The sequence below is a fragment of the Hemicordylus capensis genome, chromosome 2, assembly GCF_027244095.1.
Source record: "Hemicordylus capensis ecotype Gifberg chromosome 2, rHemCap1.1.pri, whole genome shotgun sequence".
Taxonomy (NCBI): domain Eukaryota; kingdom Metazoa; phylum Chordata; class Lepidosauria; order Squamata; family Cordylidae; genus Hemicordylus; species Hemicordylus capensis.
In genome coordinates this window covers 416,419,733-416,445,580 of record NC_069658.1, presented here as the reverse complement: position 1 = coordinate 416,445,580, position 25,848 = coordinate 416,419,733, and the positions used below count along the sequence as shown (strand labels likewise).

Below are 25,848 nucleotides of genomic sequence, written 5' to 3'. Positions count from 1 at the left end.
AAGGGTGGGGGAGGGTGCCCTTACCCCTCCTGGTGCGTTTCCACCGCCAGCTCTCCATTGAATAAGTCCCTGTTGGGGCAGCAGCATACCTCCCTGCTGCCCCGGTGTCCTCCTTGGCCGGAAGTTAAAGGAAGTACCCAGAGCACGTGTGTGCACACGCATGCTCGACGTGCACATGCCTAGTGTGCACAGGCGCGCTTGGTACTTCCTTTAATTTCCGGCGGAGGAGGACACCTGGGCGGCAGGGAGGTACGCTGCTGCCCCAAGGGGACTTATTCAATGGAGCGCCAGTGAAGGAAACACGTCAGGAGGGGTAAGGGCACCCTCCCCCATGGGTAGGGGTAAGGGCACCCTTCAAGGTATCCCCCCCACCTTTGAACCACCCCCTGCTGTTTCCATGCATGTCCCTACTGGCTGTTCTTACAACCAGCCCTACCTGGGCTAGTGCTGCTGTACCTGGGTAGGCTGATGGCGAGAACGACCTCAGTATGTTCTACAAGTGGTGAGCAGAGTCTGATGTGTGAACTGGCTCTAAGGATGCATGCCTGGGTGTAATTTTGGCACATCTGGATGTGGTAGAGAGACATTTCGGCAGGGAAGGGTACTCTTGGCCCTCCGGCTGTTGAACTACCATGCTCATCATGCCTGGCCACAACTTATGATGGGATTGATAGTTCAACAGCTGGAGTGCCAAGATTGCTCCCTCTTGCATTATGGTCTGGTGGACTTGTACCATGAACACTTGCTTTTAATCCCATGAACCCTTTGGCTGAGCCTCGGGGAAATTGTGCTCTTCCAGCTTCAGTTCTCCTTCTATTTTGCCCCTGCTCACTGGGCAAAGAGGCACCTTTTAACGTGGTGATTCTCTTTATTTAGCAGGGGGAGAGTAACTGGCCCTATCCACCCCCAGCACAGTACCTCCAGTGACTGTTGCTGGTGTCTATCTTGTTTTTTATTTTTAGAATGTGAGCCCTTTGGGGACAGGGAGCCATCTTATTTATTTATTATTTCTCTGTGTAAACCTCCCTGAGCCATTTTTGGAAGGGTGGTATAGAAATCGAATTAATAATAATAATAATAATAATAATAATATAAAATAAGATCGCAGTTATGTGCCTCACAAAACTGTTGTGAGGACCAGTACGGCTATAACTGTAAAGCATTTTGTACGCTGCAAGTGTAATATAACTGTGTTTTGTTATTATGTGATGTGGTTGATAATTACCTGACAAGGGGTGAATTGAGGTGTTTTGAGACCACTTGGAGCAGAAGCCCTAAAGGATGAATAGCCTACCAGTGACATGGGGGCTTTATTCTATTCTATTCTAGTCTATTCTATTATATACCATACCGCCCACTATCGAAGTCTCTAGGTGGTTTACAATAACAAAAAAACCTCAAAGATTAACCACTGAAAACATATAAAATTAAAAACAATCAATAAAACATCAACTAAAACCATCAAATCTTCAGCTAAAAAGCCTGACTGAAGAGACGTGTCCAGCTGTTTCCTAAAAGCCATCAGGGATACAGCAGCTCTAATCACAGCAGGGAGTGCATTCCACAGCCCGGGGGTGGGTGGGTGGGGGAACTACAGAGAAGGCTCCCCTTTGAGTTGCCATCAGACGAGCTGGTGGCGCCCTCAGACGAACTCCCCCCCCCCGATGATTTTAATAGACGGCGGTGATGCTTTTGTGATGCATCTGGGCAGGATCAGGGGGGCTCATGAGCCTAGTGATGGCACTTCTGCTTGCCCTCTATCTCAGTAGACTAAACACAGCAGCAGTGCATGGTGGGGTAAGGCTGCTGCATAGGTACAGTAGTGTGCTCACGGGGGGCGGTACTACTTCATATTTTAGACTTGATTTTTGGTATCTTTGCCAAAAAAATTAGCCAACATTGCTATAAAGGGATTATCTGATCAGGCAAGACCTATACTAAAATAACTGAGCTATATCCACACTTCAGTATATAAATTAGCTGTGTGCCTACTTACGCTCTCTTAAGAATACTGTGCAAAAAACCCCAAAAAACGGTTTTAGACTGCAACTGTGAGGGTATCCTTATTTAGGAAGTTTACAGGTATAAGAGGTTTTATATCCGTGACATGCCCAAGACCTCAGATTGACCCACGGTTAGAGGCAAGAATAGATTTCAGATCTACTGTGCCTTATATTCTTAACTTGAATATATTTCCTGAATGAATTGCATTTCTCTGCACTTACACTTTCTCCCCCCTTCCCCTCTTCTTTCCTTTATGCATAACCTCTCAGCATTGGAAAGCTCTGTTTGATCAGGTATGTGAACAGTTCAGAATGTTTTGCTCTAACACCTGTTAACAATGGAAATGTAATGAGTTATCCAGTTGTAGAGTTTCTGTGTGTCGTGTAACATATAACCTGTGTGCTGTTGGTGTTACTGTGATCTGGTTGAAGTTACTCTGAACACGGGTTTTCCACCCCCCACTTCAGATGCATAGCTTTGCACACTCACTGAATTCTCCCCCACCAAGCAATTGAGACCTTTCTTCCAGGATCACCCTGTAAAAAGAAAGGAGCTTGATGTGTGCCAAGGTGCATTTTGCTTGGGTTTTAGACAATGCACTCCAGGATTGCCAGCCTAGCTCCTTTGAATGAAGGCTAAATTCTTCATCTATGAGCTAGAGTCTCAGATGAAGCAAACTGATATGGAATCATTTATTTATTTATTTATTTATTTATTTATTCATTTATTCATTTATTCATTCATTCATTCATTCATTCATTCATTCATTTATGAGAGCTGACAATGAGTAAGGTTTGACATGATCGCCATATTGATTGGCAGGGTGGATTTGATTTAAATCAAACTGATTTAAATTACGATTTAAATCACTAGCAGGGTGGATAAAAATCAATGATTTTTTTAAAAAAATCAAAAAATTGGATTTTTTAAATTTAAATCGGATTTTTTTTATTTAAATCGGATTTTTAAAATTTATTTTTTAAAAAAACAATTGATTTTTATCCACCCTGCTAGTGATTTAAATCGTGATTTAAATCAGTTTGATTTAACTCAAATCCACCCTGTTGATTGGCCTAAGATATATGGGGCAAATTGATACTGGCGAATTCTTTGACTTCAGTGCTGCATTGATTTAACCAGACATATGATCTGGAATTCATTGGAAATTTTCCAGGGCTGAAAAAATGTCAGGTACCATGTACTGAAAGACTTTATAATGACATGTAGACAGTTCTAATCCACTGCCCCCAGAAATCTGCAGTGATACTGCTGAATTAAGCTTTGGGGGCAAATTAAATTTGCTCTTCTGCTCATGGCAGCACTGGGGCCTTGCCATCTCTGTGCAGAGATCTGCTTTGACCACATGGTACAATGATATCATTGTATTGTGCATGTGCAGCAGACTCCTCTGTCAGTGGGGTAGGTCACATGAACACTGGACCTCAGTCATCACTGCATGCAATAATGCCCAGCATCCCTGATGTTATCATGTGTAGGGGCTACTGCTGTGGGCCAATGTTCATGTGAACTAGCCCACTACATCATTGTTTTGTTCCTGAGCAGACGTTGCCTCTGGGCATGCACAGTGAGGCCTATTATCAACAGAGCCTTCAGAATGACTGCAACACACAAAGGTCCAGTATCTTTGAGGCTGAAATACACTCCTGGCACATGATTCTGGAATGGCATGCATTCATACAGTGAAGTCAGGTTAGAAAGCTTGTGACCTTTTCTGGAATAGAACTCATGGTTTTCAACCACCTCTCTGCAGGCATGGTAGCAAAAGTTTGATGCGGTCTCTTAAAAAATAATAATCTGATACTGAAGCTCAGTTTTTGAGCTGATTTACTCCAGCTGGGGATCGGGACCCTTCATTTTAAAAGGAAACCTACTGTCATTTAGCATTTTTCAAGAGCATTTGATAGACAGGGATAGGCTTCACACTTCCCTTGTAGTGGATGGACCAAGTCCAGCATATACTATAGGGCAGTTCACACAATCAGAATTAGGGTGCACACTCCCGATATTTGGTTTTCTGTCAGTTAAAACTGAGGTCGGAGAAGTGCTGTCCTGCACAGATGATGCCTCTGACCTTGGTTTTAACTGACAGGTGACTGGCACACAGCTCTTGAATTAAGATAGGAGGGTTCTCCTTCTGTAACTATAATGGCGTGAACCAACCTTATACAGTATGTACACGTCTCTGTCACCCTGCTCCTTTTGGAGAGACCTTGGCTATGAACTGAATTATTTGGGGGAGGGTTTAATATCTCTGCCAATGTAGCCTGTTGCTTTAATCCTACCTCTGCAAAGGTTTCCTTTGTCTCTTTTCACAGCAAAGTCAATACTGCCAGGCTAGAATTTGTTCTGTGCTGACATTTTATTTGTTTGTGTGTATAGATTTAATGGTTGCTTGTGGCATCGTGTCTTCAACACATGGATCTGAAGATCCGTTCAGATTTGTGAACACTCAGGGAGCATTTGCAGGTGCTTTCAGACAGGGGTCTTAAAATGGATATGTGGAGAGAAAAGTAATATTCAGAGTTACTTCCCACCCACCCCCGCCTGCCCCCACAATATCCTTTTTCTTTCTGTTTTTCATTTTTGTAATGTGTGAAAATGTGTTTAGAAGGAATGTGAAGCAGTTGTATGGACCTGTAGAAATGCTCCTGGACTCTTAGCTTTGCGGCTCACGGCTGGCAAGCAGCACTCTCTTAATGTATTGCATCCATTTCTGCGTGCGTGTAAATACTTTTTTATGTAAGTGAACTGTTATTACTTACTCTGGCCCAGGTGAAAGGCAGCGTCCGCGTTTTTACGAGGCAAAGTGATAATTTGTTTCCTACCTGTGGTTAAACCACATGCGAGTGGGCTGCTTTGCCAATGAAGTGCTCCTCTAGGCCAAGAGATGGCTTATTATCATTGCCTAAGTAATCTTGCTGCCAGCGGTGATGAGTGTCTGTTTATAACCCAGTAAGCTGCACTCTATATTTAGCCCATAAGTCTGGGGTGAGCAGCATTCCTCATTGTGCACAGGATGCCTCTGGGGTGGGGTAGGATCATGCTATTCTGCTACTCTAATGACAAGTCTCGGACCAGTTGGCAGTATGTTGGTATGGATTATTCCAGTCTTGATGGTTGAGGAGGGCTGTCTGTTTTGTGGTGGGCTGTCACTTTTTGTTTGCTTTTCCCCCACTCTGTCATTCTGAATTTCTCCTTACTTGGAACTTCTTTAAAACCACTTTCCATGTTGTTGTTCTGGTGATAGAGAAATGCTTCTGCAAGGTGCCTAAAAAATTGTGTCCTTTTTGATGATGATGATGATGATGTACATGGCAATACTGGAAGAACCCAAACATGGTCCTGCTGCTAGAAAGACAACTTGCTGAGCCACCTTGGGATCCTTGGTATAACACCCAGGATAGGGGTCCCCAATCTTGGATCCTCAGATGATGTTGGACTACAACACCCTTCATCCTCAGCCACAATGGAGAGAGACAGACACCAAAGAGTGTGATTAGACATTCCACAAGTAGATCACAATGAGTGCCACAAGAGTAGGTGGCATTTTGAGGAAGCACTCTGTTTTGTAGAGGTGCCTCAGGCAGAAATTAATCCAATGTATTATTTTTTTGCTGATGACTGGGGAGATCATCAGCTGCACCTGTTGAATTTGTGCCTGGGTGAATCTCTTTTCAGTCCCATGAGGAGCCGAAAGACCAGATGCCTCTGTGCAAATAAACACAAGACAGAGAAGTCAATACCTGTTTGCATAGCTCCAGCAATTTTTGACACAAGTCCCAACTTGTGCTGCATGGCGGAGTAGTGGATGGGGTTGGCCCCGGGCTGCCATTTTGTAGCCTCTTCCTCTGCCTTAATTGCCAGTTGATACCATTTGGAGTGTGATGTAGGGGGCTGACGGCTGTGCTGTTTCAAGAATTCTTACAGCTCAGCAGTGCTTTGATGGTGCCTTATCCTGAGTCAGACCATCGGTCAGTCTGCTCTAGTGTTGTCTATTCTGACCTGTAGCAACTCTGTAAGACCTGAAGTAGGGATTATTCTCAGCTGTCTTGTTGGAGATCTTTTAAAAGTGGAGTTGCTAGGATTGAACCCAGGACCTTACCCAGCAAAAGCATGTGCCACTGAGCTAAGAGCTCTACGGTGTGGGCCAGTTCCAAGTAGCATTTCTGTTTTGTGTGTGTTAGGGGTGTGATTCTGGTGCAATATTCGTAGTTTTGCTGCTGAGTTTAAAAATGTATTTATACACTTGCTTACAGTGCTTGCAGATGTGGAATGAACGTGTTTTGTATAGAGTCACATCTGCCAACCCCTCAAGAATTCAGGTGTATTTGAGCCATAGCACTTCACACATTACTCTTGGTTTAGGAACACATTTCTGAATGAAGTAATTGCATTTCTCCCTCCCCACCACCCTGGCCCATCTTCTATCTAGGTCTGTTTCTTGTACAATTTACAGAAAAGCGAGGGGGCTGCAGAGCAGTTTTTGTGGGTTTTAGTGTGGATGCGGGCAATGCAAGGAGTGTGTGTGTGTGTGTGGTCAGTGCTATTTTAGTTTCTTTAACTGTCCTTTCTTGCACACCATTTCTAGTGGAAATCCTGTTGGCTTGAGAATTGAGCATGTTCACAACAGGTTTATATACAGCTGTTAGCCCAGCTACTTTTAACAAGTACAGAATACTTTCAGATTACCAGAAAAATCTGGGACCTTCTGCGTACAAAGCAGATGCTCTACCACTGAGCCTCAGCCCCATCCCAGATATTTCATAAGATACACAAAGGGGCCAGAGGTCTTCAGCAAGTGTCTTGGTTGCGGAATAGAAATATTAGGCCCATCAAAACCTTGGAGCTTGCTGCAGCCTGGGTCAAGAAGGCATATCAACCCCTGCTAACTGGGCAAAGGGGCACCTTTTTAACATGGTGATTCTCTTTATTTAGCAGGGGGAGAGCAACTGGCCCTATTCACCCCCAGCACAGTACCCCCAGTGACTGTTGCTGGTGTGTGTCTTAAGTTTCATTTTAGAATGTGAGCCCTTTGGGGACAGGGAGCCATCTTATTTATTTATTATTTCTCTGTGTAAACCACCCTGAGCTATTTTTGGAAGGGCGGTATAGAAATTGAAATAATAATAATAATAATAATAATAATAATGGGTGGCAAGTTATTTCTTTACTTGAAGAACATATGCCCTGTCTTCCTTGAAAACAAATTAAAGTGTCTAACAATAAAAGGTAAACAAATTAAAACATCAAAACAGTTAACAGCAAAACCAAACCAAAACTGCAACAATAAAAATACCAAGAGAATAACAGTACACATGAGGCAAATGTATTTCATGCGTATTCAATAGCCCCCCAAATCTCCAGATTTGGATGGGGAAAGAAGAGCAGTGATGGAAGAAGTCAGGATTACTGGGGCAAGGGAATTAATATTGAGGCAGGCAAACAAGACTGGAGGCCATAGGCAAATGGAGTAGTGAGGTGAAGTGACACCTCTTGGTGGTGGGGTCATTTGATACACAAACACTGGAACCCTCTAGATTTTAAACAATTTATTGTAATCTTGCCCATGTCTACACATTTTCTAGCTTCAGATCTGTAAGGACTAGAAACTTGTCTTTAATAAAACCACGTTATAAATGCTTTGAGTTGTCTTTGTTGATGCACGTCCATATGTGCAGTTTATTTTGTGGAAGAAGAAAAAAGAGTGTTTCCTTGTATCCACCTGATTGTCCTCTACAAAGCAGTGTACGACTGAAGCCTTGCAGATAGATCCCCTTTTGAGTATCAACACAGTCAGCCATCTTTTTCCCTTCTAAAAAGTAAAGGTTTGGGTTATCTGGAGTCTCCTTGCTGAGGTCTAAAGAGCAAAGTCATATTGGATTAGATATCTCTTTATGTGACTGCTTAGCAGGTTTGTTTCTGTTGGGGATAATTACTTACAGTATATAGCAGAGTAATATTTCAGGAGCTAACACTCCCATTATAGCAGGTTGACAGGGTCTCAGGAGCAACAGCTTGCAAATGATAAGCATGGAGATTCATGTAAAGTTAAACTAATCTACTTTATTCAGAAGTGCATGATGATAGGAAAAGACCTATATATAACTTATAGCTACATGTTGGTCAGAGAGAGACCTTTAGAAGCATGGCTCTCAGAAAGAGAGAGAGAGAGAGAGAGAGAGAGAGAGGCATTCTGGGAAGAAGAAGAAGGAAGTCCAAGGAAGTTCCTGAGTACATTCTATCCATAGAGGGGTCACAGAGACAGAGACAAACAAGAAAGAGAAGAAGACCCCAACTATCGATCTCTACTCCCAATGCCCCGAGTGGTCATTAGGGTTACTGGTGCAAAGGGTTGATGCCATCTGGAGCTGGATCTCCAACAGTTTCAACTGGCTGTCATTTCTGTGACTTAGTAGCAGTTTGCCATTGCTCCTTGCCAACACTGTAGAAAGCATTGTGGTGAGCAGTTTGAATGTTCTATCTAAGCCCCCAGTCCAGAAGCTCTGTATTGCTAAGCCAGCACTCTGGTTCACAACATTGTTGTTACAGCTCATTTGGGAGTCATGGATTCCCCAGCAAGTGGCCTCCCACCCCATCACACGGGTGTGATGGTAACAGATGATGCAGTGGAGCAGAGAGCCTCTAGAAATGCCAGCCGAAACCTCAGCTGCATGGACGGCAGGAGAGAGGATGAGACAGACATCTTGGCAACCACACTGTAATGACATCCCGGAACAGGGAAGCAAACTGCTGCCCTGTTTTGCTTGATGGCAGTAGTGGCGTTTAGCAATAGGTACAGCTGGGAACCCTTAGGAACAGAACAGTGGTAAAAAGCTTTTCCAAGGGCTAAATGCTAGAGAGCTTGGAGGGGAGATTTCTTTATCTACCCCAGCTTCAGCAGAAGTGCATAAGTTAAGCAGAGCACTGCTAATTAATATTGTCTAGAGACATGGAGTTCTAAATAAGGTAGTTTATTTAGGAAATACATCAGGTAGATAGATTAAGGCCTACATGCCTTGCTGCTAACTACATACAGGAAGAGGAGAGGGAGAAGGCAATTTCTCTCTCCAGGGACTTTTACACACAGAAGGCTTTGCTGAGAGTTTACTGGGAGGCTTTACTGCAAACTTGTCCCCAAAAACCAATGCAAAAAGTGGATTTTTTTAACTCCGGATATAAATCGGGCTACACTCTTAACGTGTAGTTAAAAACCTGAATTGTGTGTGAACTGCTCCCCGATAACTCGCAGGGATTTTGGGGATAAATCTGGCCGATATGTGAACGCACACTCTCCATTCCAGAGGAGATGCGAGTTAAAGGGCTTCAAAAGCCCGGAGTGTAAAACTTCCAGGTAAGAGAATGAAACCTGAAACTATCAGTCTAATGAAGGGGAAGTAGAGTAGAGAAAGCCTAGTCAGAAGGGATTCCCTTGCTCACTATCTCTACCCCTAGTGGTCAATAGGATTACTGATGCTGTCAATGCATCTCCAACACTAACCTCTGTATGAATTGAATCACACTGTTGGTTCTGGGGTGAGTGTGTGTGTGTGTGTGTGTGTGTGTGTGTGTGTGTGTGGTTTTTTGCTTGCATTCTTGGAGACTGATCAGATTGAGTTACACCACTCTTTCCCTCCATGATTTTAATCTGAATTTGCCCCCAACCCTTGGTGTGTTATGTATAGGGGTGGTGTGGGGGGGGGGGCAGCAAGCATACCAGGGACAGGGACATCATTAAAGTTACATCTAATTTAGCCCTGATAGAAATTACCAATTACTTGCCTTTAGAAAAGAATTTATTGTTGCAGCCTGTGAAATCACAAGGTTTTCAAGTTTATTAACTTCATGGTGTGGTGTTGGTGGAGAATATGAATCTTGTAAAAGCAGGTGGATGTTTTTATTATTAAATGTTTGTTATATTTTATATATTGCTTGCTTTTAATGCAAATCTCCTGATATGAGAATATGGACACATGATTTATTTACTTTTTTAACTTTGCCTTTATATTTCTGGATCTTGGGATTAAAGAGAGAGAGAAATCTCATGGTCTCTTCCCATTTTCCTCCTCGTTTTTCCTCATTTGAGCTTGGTTTTATATTGTAGTAGAAAGAAACACATTGATGGAGAAAAACAGGGCTTTGAAATCACAGAAAAGTAAATGGTGGAGGTGACTAGGAGAAGTGTAAATCACTTAAAAGTATGTCACTTAATAAGTGAGATGGCTTGATTCCAAGTTCTTTCTGCTTCCTGAATACTAGATGCCCCTCTAGTTAATTCTAATCCTGTCTGTCTACACTGAAGTGCAGTGCCAAGAGAACCTCAAGGAAGTCTGGGCGAGGCGTTATTGCCCTCTGGCAGCAAAGTCTGCATGTTTTGTTTGTTGTGGTGGTCTACAGGCTCAGTCTAGCCTGATACTTTATTTAATATCTTGTCTTATGCCAGGCCCATAAGAAGCTCGCGACAACACAGAACAACCACTACAATACTATTATTTTTAGTGCTCCATGTCCCACCCTGCTTTTCTTTTAAATGCCTACTCCTGCCGATAGATTGTTGAGCCCCACCCCCACCCCAAAGGCTCTGGCTTAAAAGAAAAATTCTTGCTCATTGAATGAGGCATGTTAAAGGAACTCTAAAAAGGAGGGTGCCCCCCCCTCCGCTTTATTCTTTTTCTTTTTGCCTGAAACGAGAGAGAAGTCTATAAAGTGGTGGAGGCATGAGGACTTGAAAGCTGGGAACGTTCATTTGTTGATGTGTTGTGTTGGGGCGGGGGGTGGGTGGGTAGTGGGGAGGTGGGCGGCTCGCATCTGTCCCTGCTCTTAATCCCATTTACAGTTGTCAGCGTGGCCTGCCAGAGAGTCTGGAGGCAGAGGAGAGGGGGACAGAGCAGTCTTGAGCATAGGGGCTGGGGGTTGGTCAGAAACACCTGCCCCTGCCCTGGTACCTTTGGGAGGGATGGGGATGACAGCTGGTCCAGAGCGAAGGCAGGAATCATCTGCTCTTGTCTGAGGCACTCTGTCCCTGGAACACACGATTAATGAGTCAAGGGAGGCCTATTGTGAGTGACAAAGACCCTGAGCTTAAGTAGTGCTCTCGATCCTCTCTCTTTCTAGCAACCACCATTGCATTTCTCCAGTGGCCTTCCAGAAAACATTGAGGTGGGGTCTGAATCCACAATGCCTTTCTTTCTGTTTTCTCCCTGAACTGTGGCTAACCTTTGTCACACAAGGCTTTAACCCTTTGACTTCTCCAGTTTGGGCTTTGGGTTGAAAGAAATCTTATTGTTATGTTTGTATCTAAATTTTAAGGAAAGAAGGCCATGAAATATGGTGGTGACTGGTAAGGATGTAGCTGAAAGCAGAAGAGCTGTGAATTAGGTGCATGCATAGTAGATGTCACTGTTTCCCATCATCAATCTAATTAATATTCAGGCGGGGGACTGAGGGCTGTCTAAAAAATTTGATTGGAAGCAAGCAGTACGTATTGAAAGGCTGGTTATATACACCTTAAACCCATACCCCCTTCCGTAGCTTCCTCAAGAGAAACAAGAGTTTGTTGTGTAGAAGTTATTTGCCTTAATGACAATTTTATTTGTAGAAGCACTTCGTTGCACTGTGCATAAAAGACGATCAGCTCCCTCCAGTTTCTGTCTAAGGTGTGTGTGTGTGTGCACGCACTCACATGTTTTTTGATGTCCGCTCAGTCAATTTTAGATCCCACTCAGGTTGAATTAGGAAGGTCCCACTCTGAATATATGTCCATGCACACTGCCTTCATACTACCACCCAGAACAAAACTCATTCCGCACACAGGTGGAAAAATATTAGAGAGAACACTGGCTCCCTCCCCAACGATTCAGAAAGCTGGTTTAAACTTGCTTTGAGCATTGCTGCTAGCAATGTGACTTTTAATTTCCTGGTGGTATTTAGGGCAAGCTGCCCCCCAAAAGAAAAAAATGGGCCTGTATCTCAGCTGCAGACTGAAAAAATTCAGTACAGTTGCAACTGTGACTCTATCGTGTGTCCATCTCATTATATACAAAGATCATAATGTACAGATCAGGCTTGTTTGAGTGACCTGGGATGACACCCAAAATATATGGATATTCTGACATTTGTATGAAAGGGAATGCTATTTCTATGAAATCAGATAATGGACAAATTGTTGTATGCTGTTCACTTGACTATAAAATAGGCTGTAATAACAGATCTTATTGCTACTAATAATTATTGGTTGTTATGGAAGAAAAGTGAGATGCCAGTGGCCCATAGCATGTTGCATAAGTGGAGTTTCCATTTTCATCTTCTCCTCTGTCACCTCAGCACAGGTCGCCTTGGATGGCATAGATCAGGGAAAGGAAGTTCTCACTGACTGGCACTCAAGCAGAAATCAGGCCCCAGTACTGGCACGTGACCATAAATGGCAGTGTTGCATCACCGCAGGAAATGTAACCACCTGCACTTCATATCTAGATCACCAAAGCAGACATTCAGACCCCATGGCACCATTCCAAAATTTTATTCTGGTCTGAAATGCTTTTAATACCGAGGCTACCTTTTGCCTTCTTCCATAGTGTATGTTGCATTTGTGTAAGGGGCTGGAGTTACATACAGGCTATGTTCTGCAGTACACTTGTTCTTTGCTTGTGACATACGGGAGTCTGGCTTGCCTCAGCTGATCTGTAGTGGTATAGCATCCCAAAGTTTGATACTGGAGGTTGAATTACTTATCCTTCTTTTACTTTCTAATTCTATCTTTAATAGAAACCATATATATTCACTTGTACTCGGGATCTCTGATTCAGCTTTAATTACTACTACTAAAGGTAAAGTGTGCCATCGAGTCGGTGTTGACTCCTGGCGACCACAAAGCCCCGTGGTTGTCTTTGGTAGAATACAGGAAGGGTTTACCATTGCCATCTCCTGCACAGTATGAGATGATGCCTTTCAGCATCTTCCTATATTGCTGCTGCCTGATGGAGGTGTTTCCCATAGTCTGGGAAACATACCACTGGGGTTTCGAACTGACAACCTCTGGCTTGCTAGCAGGCGCGTAACAATGATAGGGCAAGGGGAGACAGTTGTCTGGGGGCCCCACTGCCTGGAGGGGCACCCCAGAGGCACCTCATGTGACTCCCCATTGCCCTCTGCCCAGCCCCATAGCCTCTCAGCCACTTGCCCTGTTCGCCGTCTCTCCTGCTTGTTCTGCTGGCCGCAATCGAAGCAGCAGGCAAGCTGCAAAGAGCTCCTTTTCTCCCGCCTCTCAGCTGATCGGCGGGTGGGCGGGGCTTCCACGGAGGCCTCCGTGTAGGCCGCAGTGAAGCCTGAACTCGAGTAGCGCCCAAGCCAGCCAGGAAGGAGGAGGCAGCCAGAGTGTTCTCTGCAGCAGAAGACCCCTTGCTGCCCTGCTTAACCCAGACCAGCATTTGCCAGGTAGAGTGTGAACTCCTTTTTGTGGTTACCTTTCCCGCCCCCCCCCCATATATAGGGATCTGCTTGCCATAGGGCTTGGATATGGGGGGGAGGGACTGAGAAGTCTCTGAATATTTATTTTGAAACAGCTTGGAAAATTTGCTGACTTAAAAAAAACTATCTAAAAAGTCCTATAAGTGGCTTGTTTCATGGCAGAAAATTGCAAAAACTTCTGGAACAGTATTTTATTAATTTTATTTATTCATTCATTCATTTATAAATGCACTTATGTTCAAGTTGTTTTGCAACCCAGAAGGTCTGAGTGAGAACTGTGAGGCATGTGTGGTGCTTTTGTTTTATTTTTCTTGTGTGTGAACTGCTCCCCAATAACTTGCAGGGACTTCAGGGTAAATCTGGCCAACATGTGAATGCAGCACCTCCATTCCAGAGGAGATGTGTGTTAAAGGGCTTTAAAAGCCTCCTGTGAAAAACCTCCTGCAATCAAACTTGACTGAATTTGTTCAGAATTCTGGGAAAACAAACATAGGCTCACCCTGCATGATTGAAAGTCTCCTTTGCTAATCTGCAGCGAGGGGCCCATTTTAATAATTCATCTTTCTAGTGTGTTCTAGGCATTAAAAGTAATACAAATGTATAGTACTCAATGTATATCACTATATATTGTGACGTGTGTGTGTGTATTCAGTGAAATGTATTTGCAGGCAGCATACTTATTTTGGAATATCAGACTTAAATCCTTGGGGGCCTGGGGTGTGCGGAGGCCCTGGACTTTGGGGGGGGGCCCATTTTAAAATCTTGTCTCTGGGCCTACTCCAACCTTGCTACGCCCCTGCTTGCTAGTCAAGTCATTTCCCCCTGTAGGAGTTCATCAGATAGGGTTGTATACTGAGCATGCTCAAGACAGAACTGGGTCATGTGACTTAATTTCCTGCCGAAGGTGCCTCCCAGCCCCAGTTCTGTCTTGCTTGAGATAGGATGTTAGTGGAGAGAGCACTTTACTACCTTTGGCGTTTTTTGGCCATTCCATGCTTCCTACTTGCTCTGCTGCACTTGGTGCTTTATTTCTCCTCCTCTCCCTTTTTTAGCTTGGGCAAGGGTGGGAGGAGACCTGTTCTCAATTTGGCTAATCTAAAACTTCAAAATCATTCTACTAATTTGGCTAATTGGAAGGAACAAAAGGATTGTTTTTCTTTCTGCGTTTTTGCTTGGGCACAGTTCTAATGGAGCTGGCTCATGCCGAGGAGCTCCTGTAGGGCTCCCTTTCAGAGGGGTCCCAGCTGCCGCAGGACCTGGGCAGCTTGGTGCATTCGGGCCCTGCTTGCATGTCGCAAGCAGCGTTGGCTTCCTCCGTGCCTACCATGGCTGCCGTTACTGTTCAGGGGGCAAAGACTTCAGGGCAGCTCTTCTCTAAGGCTTCCAAGAAGTCCAAACATTGCGGGGCCCAGGCCTCCCCAAAGAAAAAGCAGCACTGCAAGGAGCTGATCTCCAGAGCGCAAAGCTTATGACTAAGCGGAAAGCTCTTAATTAAAGTGGTCTGAAAGAGATCGAAAACGAAAGCGCGCCATCACAAACTGCTGCCTCCTGAGGGGGACAACCAGCGCCCTTTGCGCGATCTCCTGGCATCCTTGGCCTTGCCCGGTACGGGCCCAGTGGCTGAGGGGGAACTGGCTGGCCTGCGCATTCCCTCCCCACTGCCCAGGCAATCTCCAATGCCGGCTGTCCCTTCCGACCTGTCGCCTGCTCCTCCAGCACCTGTGAGTATTCCAGCCCCTCTCTTCTCCCCAAGGGTTACCCACGGGTTGAGGGAGTTCTTTAGGAAGGAGCTTCTACCTGCGTGCCCTGCCACTGAGCCACCTGCGGCTCCAACTTCTCAGCCACCTGTGGCTCCGATTAGCCTCCCACCAGCGGGCCCCTCTCATGAATCTCCTGCGGTTCTGATTTTTTTGCCATCAGCCCTGACTCCTTTGGCACCTGGCCATAGATGACGCTGGCTACCTTTCAGAAGGGGCAGTGACCGGCTATCCTCCCCCTCCCCCGACTGTAGCCCATGCAGGCAAGCCATCCAATTTTCAGAGCACGGTCTATTCGTGTCCAGACCATTACCTCCCAGTTGTAAAAGGAGGCCTAGACAACCACCCTCCTCCTCCTCTCAGGAAGATACAAGGCCTAAATGACCCAGGCATCCCCCTCTCCCTGTACTGGTCGCTATGGCACCTACCCTGCCTCCTTGCCTCTCCACTGCACTGGCTTCACAACCCCTCCCCCGCCTCCTCCGACTGCCCCCCTCCTGTTCCAGTCAGACCAGCCACTCCCACCTATGTCTCTGATTCCTCGCACTTGGAACCAGCAGAACCTGCGGAACCGACTTGCTCTAATAAGGAGGATGGAGAACTCTCAGATGAGGAGGTCGTCCCCCCATCCCTAACTCATCTAGGTTTTTTTCTTGCGCAGATTTTGATATTCTTTTGTCCAAGGGAAAGAGAACAATTAATGATGTGGCATCTTCTGAATCTACTGAACCATCAACCACCTTAGATCAGAATGTCTTACCCTCAAATACTTCCGTTTCCATGGCAGTGCCGTTCCCTCCTCTTTTTCGCAAGGTTATGTGTGCTGAGTGGCAACACCCAGTGTCTTCCAAGCCAATTGGCAATCTCCCCCAAAAGCACCACCATCTCTCACAAGAGGTGATGACCCTACTGGCCACCCCCAAAATAGCCCTCCCCCCCCCAGTAGCCCAGCTAGTTTCAGACTCTATCCTACATACAGAAGGCCAAGAGCAGTTAAAGTCCCAAGAAGACAGGAGGTGTGACACTCTCTTGAGAAAAGTCTATGACACCACAGCCATGACCATCAAAGCAGCTACCACCAACTCCATTTTTGCATGGGCCTCCATGCTCTGGGCTAAGGAGCTTGTGGCCCTGGTTCCTCCCCAAAACACTAAGCTCCACCAGGGAGCATCTACTCTATCTTTTTCCTTGTTCCCAAGAACAAAATGGCCAAAGCCGTGGCCCTTATGGCTGATTCCAACTTGGACTGTATTCAACAGTCCTCTAGGGCTACGGTTGCCGGAGTGGTGGTATGCAGATCCTTGTGGCTCAAAAGTTGGAATGTGGACTCTAAGTCCAAGCTTGCCTTGACATCAGCACCCTTCTCAGGTACTAACCGATTCGATCTGGCACTAGATCCTATCCTAGTAGAAACTAAGGACAAAAAGAAGGCCATGCCCTCCAACTGCAGGGACTCACGCAGGTTCTTTTGAGCCCTGACTTACTCCTTTTGCCCCAACAGGCAATTCTACAATCAGCCCTACACGCAGTTCTGGGACTTCAATCTCCAAAACTCCAGAGTTGTCAGCAGGCCACAGTGGCATCAACGCTCCAGAGGCAATTCCAGCGGGACCGGCAACAGACCCTTCCCCCCACACCAGCTCCACACAGGCAATGACTCGATCCCAGTGGGCGGCAGGTTGTCAGGGATTTTGCAGTGACCTGGATGTCCACGCCCACCGACAACTGAGTGATTTACACTGTATCCAATGGCTACACCCTCAAACTCCTCTCCTACCTTCCCCAGCGCTTCCTGCCTTTACCACACTCCAACAATCCGGCCAAACATCTTTGGATGATCCAAGCAGTTTACCATCTTCTCCAGATTCATGTGATAGAATGCATTCCATCTATGCAAAAATTTCATGGCAAATACTCTATCCTTTTCCTTTTTCCCAAGAAGGACGGGTCTTGGAGAGTGGTTATTGAAGTTCCTCAACTGCTTCATCCAAAAGAAAAAGTTCAGGATGGAATCCCTTCACACAATCAAGGAGATGGTACTCCAGGGCTGCACAACTCTAATAAGTGGGTCGGAACCATCCACAATTTGGCGTGCAGGGGACAAAGTCAGTTTTAGCACATTACATTAAAATTAAAAATATTATTAGTTACTTGTGGATCTATTCCCCCTGTCAGTGGACCCATAGTTTCAAACAAGGATAGTGGCCAGAAAATAGGTCCTGTCCCTGCTTAATCAGTGGGGTCTCTAGAGTGCATGTCAGCCCCAAACAAATGCCAAGTCCTCTCCTCTCCCTAAATTGTCATTGCTTTCAGGCTGCAATCCTAGGCATGCATACATGGGAGTAAGCCTCGCTGGGAACACCATGGAACAAAGTTCTGAGAAAACATGCATAGTATGTTGCCAAAAGGCAGTTTCCAGATCCTGCATTGCTGCAGGATACCTGGGGGCCAGTAAAATAGCCCCTGTGGGCTGAATTTGGCCCCTGGGCCTTATGTTGTGCAGGCCTGCCATACGCCCAGGGGACTACCTTGCCTTAGTGGACCTCTCAGAAGCTTACCTGCACATTCCCATCAGGCCAGAGCACTGAGTACTCCTCCGCTTTTCATACAATGGTCAACATTTCCAATACCACATCCTTCCATTCAGCCTCTCATCTGCACCCCGGGTATTTACGAAAATCATGATATTGCTTGTGTCGCACCTCCGCCTCCAGGGAATACACATCCATCCATACCTCAATGATCTCCTCATCAGATCTCCGTCTCTACGTCAAGCCTGGGAGGACATCCGCACGACACTTCTCTGTCTTCAGGACCATGGCTTCATGGTAAACACAGAAAAGAGTCACCTTGTTCCCTCTGAGTCCCTTGTTCACCTGGTGGCTCTCTTTGACACTGCTCAGGACTCCATCTTTCTCCCACCAGAAGGGAGGGAAAAGATCTCCAACCAATTGCGCCCTCTTCTCCACAGGAGTTTGGCGGACGTCATGGAGCTCTCCCATGCCCTGGTTCCACGATTGCGTGTCTTGAATGCACTCCGTGGGCCAGCTGGCGCTCTCAGCCCCTTCAATGGCTGCTTCCACCCTTTAAGGACATGATTATGGCTTCAACTCATCACATCATTTCTCTGCCTCTGGCACTAAAGCATTCTCTGCAGTTGTGGCTGTCCCTGGCTCTCCTCAGAGGCCTCCCGCTCTCTGAACCCCACCACCTCATGGTGACCACAGATGCCAGTCTCTCTGGCTGGAGAGCCCACTGCCTGGGCCAACTGGTGCAGACCCCATGGTCACTCAAGGAATAAAAAAGATCCATAAATTAGCTAGAACTCCACGCAGTCCACCTCCCGCTCATCCAATTTCAACATCTCCTTCGAGGACAGCACGTCATGACCGCAAGGCGCACATCAATCGACAGGGTGGCACATGGTCCAAGTCACTGATGAAGGAGTCTGAACTCTTATTCCAGTGGGCGGAAGCCAATCTCAGACCCATAACCATAGAACACCTCAAGGGGGAGGAAAACACACAAGCAGATTGGCTTAGTTGAAGATCCCTCGACCCAGCAGAATGGTCTCTTCATCCAGACGTGTTCCTTCAAATCACTCAAATCTTCAGTCCCCCGTGATGCCTACCCAATCACCCAGACCTGTTCCATCAGGGCTCTCTGGTCCACCCCGACCCCGAGTGGCTACAGCTCTCTGCCTGGAAGTTGAGCACTCAAACCTAGCGGCGCAGAGTTACTCCAAACTGGTCCAAAATACTGTTCTAGCCTCTCAAAGACAGTCCACCAACAGGGCCTACCAAGCTACTTGGGAAGCTTTTCTGCTCTGGGCACGCGCCAACCACAAAGACCCATTGTCTGTCGACATTCCAAAAGTTCTTGCATTCCTACAGGCCAGTTCGGACCTTCATCTCCGTCCTAATACACTGAGGCGACAAGCTTCAGCACTCACATCAGTTTTGAAGATCTCCTCTTCCGATGTGGGTCCATCTTCCCTTCACTCGCATATATCCAGGTTCCTCAGAGGGGCTTCCAACCTAGCCCCCACACCTCTCAAGCGTTTTCCCTCATGGAACCTCAACAAGGTTCTCAATGCCCTAACTAATGGGCAAGGTTCTCAGTGCCCTTTGAACCCCTTTCTTCTATTCCCTTAAAAACCTTAACCTTCAAGGTTCTTTTCCGTGTGACCATCACCTCGGCCTGCCAAGTATCCGAGCTAGGCACCCTGTCTATGCTCAGGGAACTTTGTACCTTCCAGTCTGACTCAGTTAACCTTCGGCTTGACCCTACCTTCCTCCCTAAGGTTAACACTCCCTTCCATAGGTCCCAAGTCATCGTCCTGCCTTCCTTTTGCCCTTACCTGGCCCATTCCAAGCAAAAACGCTGACATAAATTGGACATGCGTAGAGCATTACGCATTTACATTTGGCGCACCAAGGATATTCACAGCACCAAGAAAATCAGATGCTCTCTTTGTTTCCTTTCATACGCCCACGTTGGGCAACAGGGTATCCAAGGCCACTCTTGCCAATTGGATCAAGTCTTACATTATCCTAGGCTACACTTCCCTTAACCTCCCTCCTCCCAGAGGGGTAACACTCACTCCACCAGAAGCGTGGCCGCGTCCGCGGCCTTCTCTGCGCACACACACTGCTCTCAGAGATTTGCCAGGCAGCTACCTGGTCTTCCATTACACCATTCATTCTCCATTATCCCCTGCTAACTGGGCAAAGAGTCACCTTTTACCGTGGTGATTCTCTTTATTTAGCAGGGGGAGAGTAACTGGCCCTATCCACCCCCAGCACAGTACCACCAGTGACTGTTGCTGGTGTCTATCTTGTGTTTTTTTTTTTAGAATGTGAGCCCTTTGGGGACAGAGACCCATCTTATTTATTTATTATTTCTCTGTGTAAACCCCCCTGAGTCATTTTTGGAAGGGCGGTATAAAAATTGAAATAATAATAATATCCGTATATTCAGTATCAGGCATCACGGGGGACTGTCCGTATATTCAGTAGCGATATAGCAATGGAGTTTGGACTAGACAAGTGTGCTGCATTAATAATGAACAGAGGGAAAATAACAAAAACAGAAGGAATAGAACTGCTCAATGGAAGCAAGATCAAGAACCTGGAAGAGAAAGAACCTTACAAATACTTGGGCATTCTCCAGGCTGATAACATCGGACACACTGAAGTTAAAAGAAAAATTGGAAGTGAATACATCAGGAGAATTAGAAAAATCCTCAAGTCCAAACTCAATGGCGGGAATACCATACATGCCATAAACACCTGGGCTATACCTATTATCAGATACACTGCAGGAATAATAGACTGGACCCAGGCAGAGTTAGAGAAGGTAGATCGTAAGACCAGGAAAATCATGATCATCAATCATGCTCTGCAACCCCACAGTGATGTCGATAGGCTATACCTCCCTCGCAGCTCAGGTGGAAGAGGAATGCTGCAAGTCTATCAAACAGTAGAGGAGGAGAAAAGAGGCCTTGAAGAATATATCAAGGACAGTGAAGAAGATGCACTTCAAATGGTCAATAATGCGAAACTATTCAACACCAATGAAACAAAGCAGGCCTACAAGAAAGAACAAGTCAAGAACCGAGCAGAAAAATGGAGAAATAAGCCCCTGCATGGTCCATATTTGCACAATATAAGTGGAAAATCAGACATCAGCAAGACCTGGCAATGGCTTAGGAATGGCAACTTGAAGAAAGAAACAGAGGGTTTAATACTGGCTGCACAAGAACAGGCACTAAGAACAAATGCAATAAGAGCAAAAGTCGAAAAATCCACCACAAACAGCAAGTGCCGCCTTTGTAAAGAAGCAGATGAAACTGTGGACCACCTAATCAGCTGTTGTAAAAAGATCGCACAGACTGACTACAAACAAAGGCATGACAAGGTAGCAGGGATGATACACTGGAACATCTACAAAAAATACAAGCTACCTGTACAGTAGCCAAACATTGGTGGGACCATAAAATTGAAAAAGTTGTCGAAAATGAAGATGTAAAAATATTATGGGACTTCCGACTACAAACAGACAAACATCTGCCACACAATACACTAGATATCACTGTAGGCAAGAAGAAAGAAAAACAAGTGAAAATAATCGACATAGCAATACCAGGGGATAGCAGAATAGAAGAAAAAGAAATAGGAAAAAAATCACCAAATACAAAGATCTACAAATTGAAATTGAAAGGCTGTGGCAGAAAAAGACCAAAATAATCCCAGTGGTAATTGGCGCCCTGGGTGCAGTTCCAAAAGACCTTGAAGAGCACCTCAACACCATAGGGGCCACAGAAATCACCATCAGCCAATTACAAAAATTAGCTTTACTGGGAACAGCCTATATTCTGCGACGATATCTATAACAATTGACAATAAAATTCTGGCATTCCAGGTCCTTGGGAAGGACTCGATGTCTGGATAAAACAAACCAGTCAATAACACCTGTCTGACTGTGTAAATAAATAAATAAAACAAATAAATATTACAAAGTGTAATCCTTCTCCACTCTCCAGGCTGCCTTCGGCTGCATGGTCCTTCAACAAGTGGTCTGATACATCCTCCCCTCCCATGTTCCTTTTCTCACTAGTTTGGGTACATCCCTATCAGATAAGCTCCTACACAAGGGGAAAAAGGAACATTGGTTTACCGTGATGGGTTCTTTCCCGCTATGTTAGGAGCTCATCAGCCCCACCCAGATGTACGATCTCCTCTGACTTCTTCAGGGAGGGAATTATGCCGCAGTCCTTCAGAGGATCACCTTATCTGATGGGGGAGACTGCTCTCAGGGTTACAATTGCCAGGCTACCTCTCCTCTCGTTTTCTCTCTCTACATACTTGATTAAATTATGTTTTCTCAATCCTATGTTACTTGATCCTTACCAAATGTTCTAGTTCTCTCCACATGACATTTCTCACTCTTCGCAACAGCCCTGGAACTGGGGCTGGGAGGTGCCTTCGGCAGGGAATTAAGTCACACGATCCAGTTCTGTCTCGAGCATGCTCAATATACAACCCTATCTGATGAGCTCCTAACACAGGGAAAAAGAATCCTCCATGGTAAGCCAATGTTCCTTTTCCCCACTATGCCATTAGGTGGCTTATTACTACTACTGCTACCACCACCACTACTACTGCTATGGATGTTTATATACCGCTTTTCAATATACCATTCTCAAAGTGGTTTATATACATAAATAAGATGGTCTCCTGTCCCCAAAGGGCTCACAATCTAAAAACAAACATAAGGTAGACGCCAGCAACAGCCACTGGAGGGATGTTGTGCTGGGGTTGGATAGGGCCAGTTGCTCTCCCCCTGCTAAATATGAGAGAATCACCACTTTAAAAGGTGTCTCTTTGCTCAGTTAACAGGGGTAATTACAGGCAACTAGTGGCCCTGAATGGCTGAATTGGCTAAATACCTGGAAAGTTGCTTCCATGTATGGCTTCTGCTTCTATATGGGGGTAATGCTCCCTCTGTATCCTAAATGTGTCTCCATCTTGTATCCTATTCTTCTGATCTATTTATGAGATCTAATTTTATTTTATGCCGTTGTAGGCCTCCCCACCCCCGGTGCTTTTGTTCGGCTAAATTGTTTCGGCTCTGCTGATCTTATTTCATAAGGTGAATGTTTTCACCCCCACTTCCCAAGGAAGGTTCATACTAACCACCTGGTGTGCAGGCCAACCGTTGAGAGTTGCTTTTGTGTGTTTGCTAAGGGTAGCATAAATACACTAGGGGAAGGACACAGTCAGGCTTAAGGTAAGCAGCTTTATGTAATTCATCTGTTTGCTGCACCTCCAGGTTTGTCAGAGTTTCAGGGGCTTTTCTCCTCTTGTTAAACATATATGCTCTCCCATCTCTGAATTGCATAGGAATAAATCTCATAGGAATGGTGGGCGGGTGGGGGGAGGGCAGCAGGAAAAGCAAATGATACTGCATGTAGTTTGAAATAAAACTGCCCTTGGTTATATTTCTTCTATAGTGACTTGATTTTCCAGTGTTTGGGGATTGGTTTTTGTGGATATTTTTGGTGACTCATAGTGTACTGTTGTTGATTCAATTTCAGTATCATATGGCATGTTTCCCCCCGCTACCCAGTACGTGTGTTTTTACTAATGCGTTGCTCAGAACATCACATCCTCCATATGCAAGTCTATTAAAGCAATATTAAATTTTAGAGCTTATACCTAGGTTGGTGGGGGTGGAGGGGGGTATATCTTTGGCCAAGTATTGTTATGCAATTCAGCTGTGTGTTTAAAACCTCTCTCCTCATGGCTGCCCTATTGTCCAGGGGAGAGTCCTGTCTCTATAGGAACAGTGCCAGCCGGCTAGCTAGCCGAAGCAATGTCAGCGTCCTTTCTTTTAAGGCCAGTGCTTATGCCTGCAAGGGCAGCAAATTACTGTTCTGGCATTTTTTAATGTCTGTTCTTACCATAACATGCTATGCTATGATAGCAAGGTTTCCAAATGACTGGAAATGACTCCAGAATTACAGTATTTTACTGCACTGTGTTTTTCTGCTGTGCAGTCACTGCCACTAAGACCAGCTGGGCAGATACTTTCAGTAACCTGGAAACAGATCGTAGCCACCCCCCCCCCCGCCACCGCCACACACACACATGTTGAAGGCGGTTTGAACGGCTGCTCATTGAGTTTGCATACTCCTACACCAAGTGATGCTGGGTCCAATAAAATAACATACCTTTCTACCTCCTGTATTTTACTGCAGTGCTTATTGAAAGGAAAATAAGATGTGTTTCCTGTTCCCGTAGCCTCTTCTGTTGCAAATGGTAAATGCTTCTGCAACACATCAGCACAGTGCCCTGACTTGTGCCAGTGGAAGGAGCTGCTCCAAGCCTGGCACAACACTGCAAGGGCGCCAGTAACACTTTTTAATGCTTTCAGCCCTTTCACCTGTTCTAAATGGAGGTGCAAACGGCTCTGCTAAGTTGGTATAGGATGCCATTCCAGTTGCTGTGATGCAAGCCCCTTTCAGTGTGACCACATCTGTATGGAACTGTAGAGCTGGGCTATGAGACGATTAAGTCTTGTCTACCCCTAATGCAAGGCTTACCTTGTGGCACTGTCCTCTATTAGCATGAGTAGCAGAGGCTATGCTTCTTAATGGTGATCCGTGGACATCTGCTTTCCCCAAGCTCATCCCCTGGCTGACATTGCCCCTTCTCCATTACCCGTTTAGCTGGTAAAGGTAAAGTGTGCCATCAAGTTGATTTCGACTCCTGGCGCCCACAGAGCCCTGTGGTTGTCTTTGGTAGAATACAGGAGGGGGTTACCATTGCCTCCTCTTGCACAGTATGAGATGATGCCTTTCAGCATCTTCCTATATTGCCGCTGCCCGATACAGTACCAGTGGGAATTTGAACCGGCAACCACCTGCTTGTTAGTCAAACATTTCCCCGCTGCGCCACTTATGTGAACAGAACTAAAAACCTCTGATTAAGGATAAAGGTATATAAAGGTAGTGAGTTGTGATGGGTGAAAACAAGAGCAAAAATCCCCAGGCTTGTAGAAGCTTTGGGCAGGTACTTCAGGTAAAGGACAGATTCCACTTCAGCTTCTGCACACAGGTGTTGACCACAAGTTTAGTTTGCCTTGCCACATTCATCACCAGTTTGCCCTTCGGTATATAATGCCTGTCTATTCTATTTGCGGATCTTGGTGGAAATGCTGACTTTCTTTACGCTCCTACCATGTTTTGTTTCAGAGTAGAATGTGTGGGTGAGTTGGTCACAGCTACTCCATTCAGGCCAGGCTCAAGGAATCTCTAGGCCTTCAGTGATCTATATCAGGGGTTCTCAACATTCAGTACCCAGATGTTATTGGACTTCAACTCCCATAATCCCTAGTCAAAGGCCACTGGGGCTGAGGATTATGGGAGTTGAAGTCCAATAACATCTGGGGACCCAACGTTGACAACCCTTGATATAGATCATTGAAGGCCTAGATACTGGGATTAGGCCCAGACATGGCCTCAGAGGCTGAGGTAGCTGACTCTTCTATGTTGTGAGTGAGGAGATGAATTCATCATAGTATGTTTTTGTGGCATCATAAATGTGTAGTTGTTAACCTTGGACACATCACAGATTGCTGTTCTAGATACTATCCCACAACTCCATCCCTGCTGGAACTCTTAAAATAATGCAAAATATGCACTTGTATACCTATTTACCCAGCTCCATCAATTAATTTTTGCATTCTTTTGTAGAACAAAAGGACACAGTACCATGGGCCTAGCGTCCTTTGGACGAGGGGGTGCAAATGTCCCTGCTGCCCCACCCCTGTGCACCCCCGCCCACTGACATTTCCCATTTACCCCTGGTGGTGGAAGGTGGGCTTCTCCTGCCTCCCTGGCTGACGCGCAGGCCTCCCCATTCCCTGGTCAGCACGCCGGCTTCTCTCGGGCCTGCACTCGGGCCTCCTTATGATGGCCACAAGGAAAAGAACCTTGAAGGCTAAGGTTTTTAGGGGAATAGAAGAAAGGGGTTCAGAGGGGGATTTAGTTAAGGCATTGAGAACCTTGTTGAGGTCCCATGAGGGAAAATGCTTGGGG

General features: G+C 45.7%; 1 protein-coding gene across 7 annotated transcripts in view; it reads left to right on the top strand.

Annotated features, from left to right (window-relative positions):
• The window catches only part of RHBDL3 (rhomboid like 3), a 199,091-nt gene that overhangs the window by 10,611 nt on the left and 162,632 nt on the right, over positions 1-25,848 (top strand). For 2 of the 7 annotated variants that reach the window (XM_053299938.1, XM_053299935.1), the window contains one exon: positions 2,274-2,297. The exons of 3 other annotated variants lie outside the window; for them this stretch is intronic. In XM_053299938.1, coding sequence (XP_053155913.1) covers positions 2,274-2,297 — 24 coding nt within the window. Of the gene's footprint in view, positions 1-2,273; positions 2,298-13,357; positions 13,456-22,932; positions 23,037-25,848 lie in introns of those variants that run through there. 2 more of the 7 variants (XM_053299946.1, XM_053299941.1) reach the window with 2 other exon arrangements.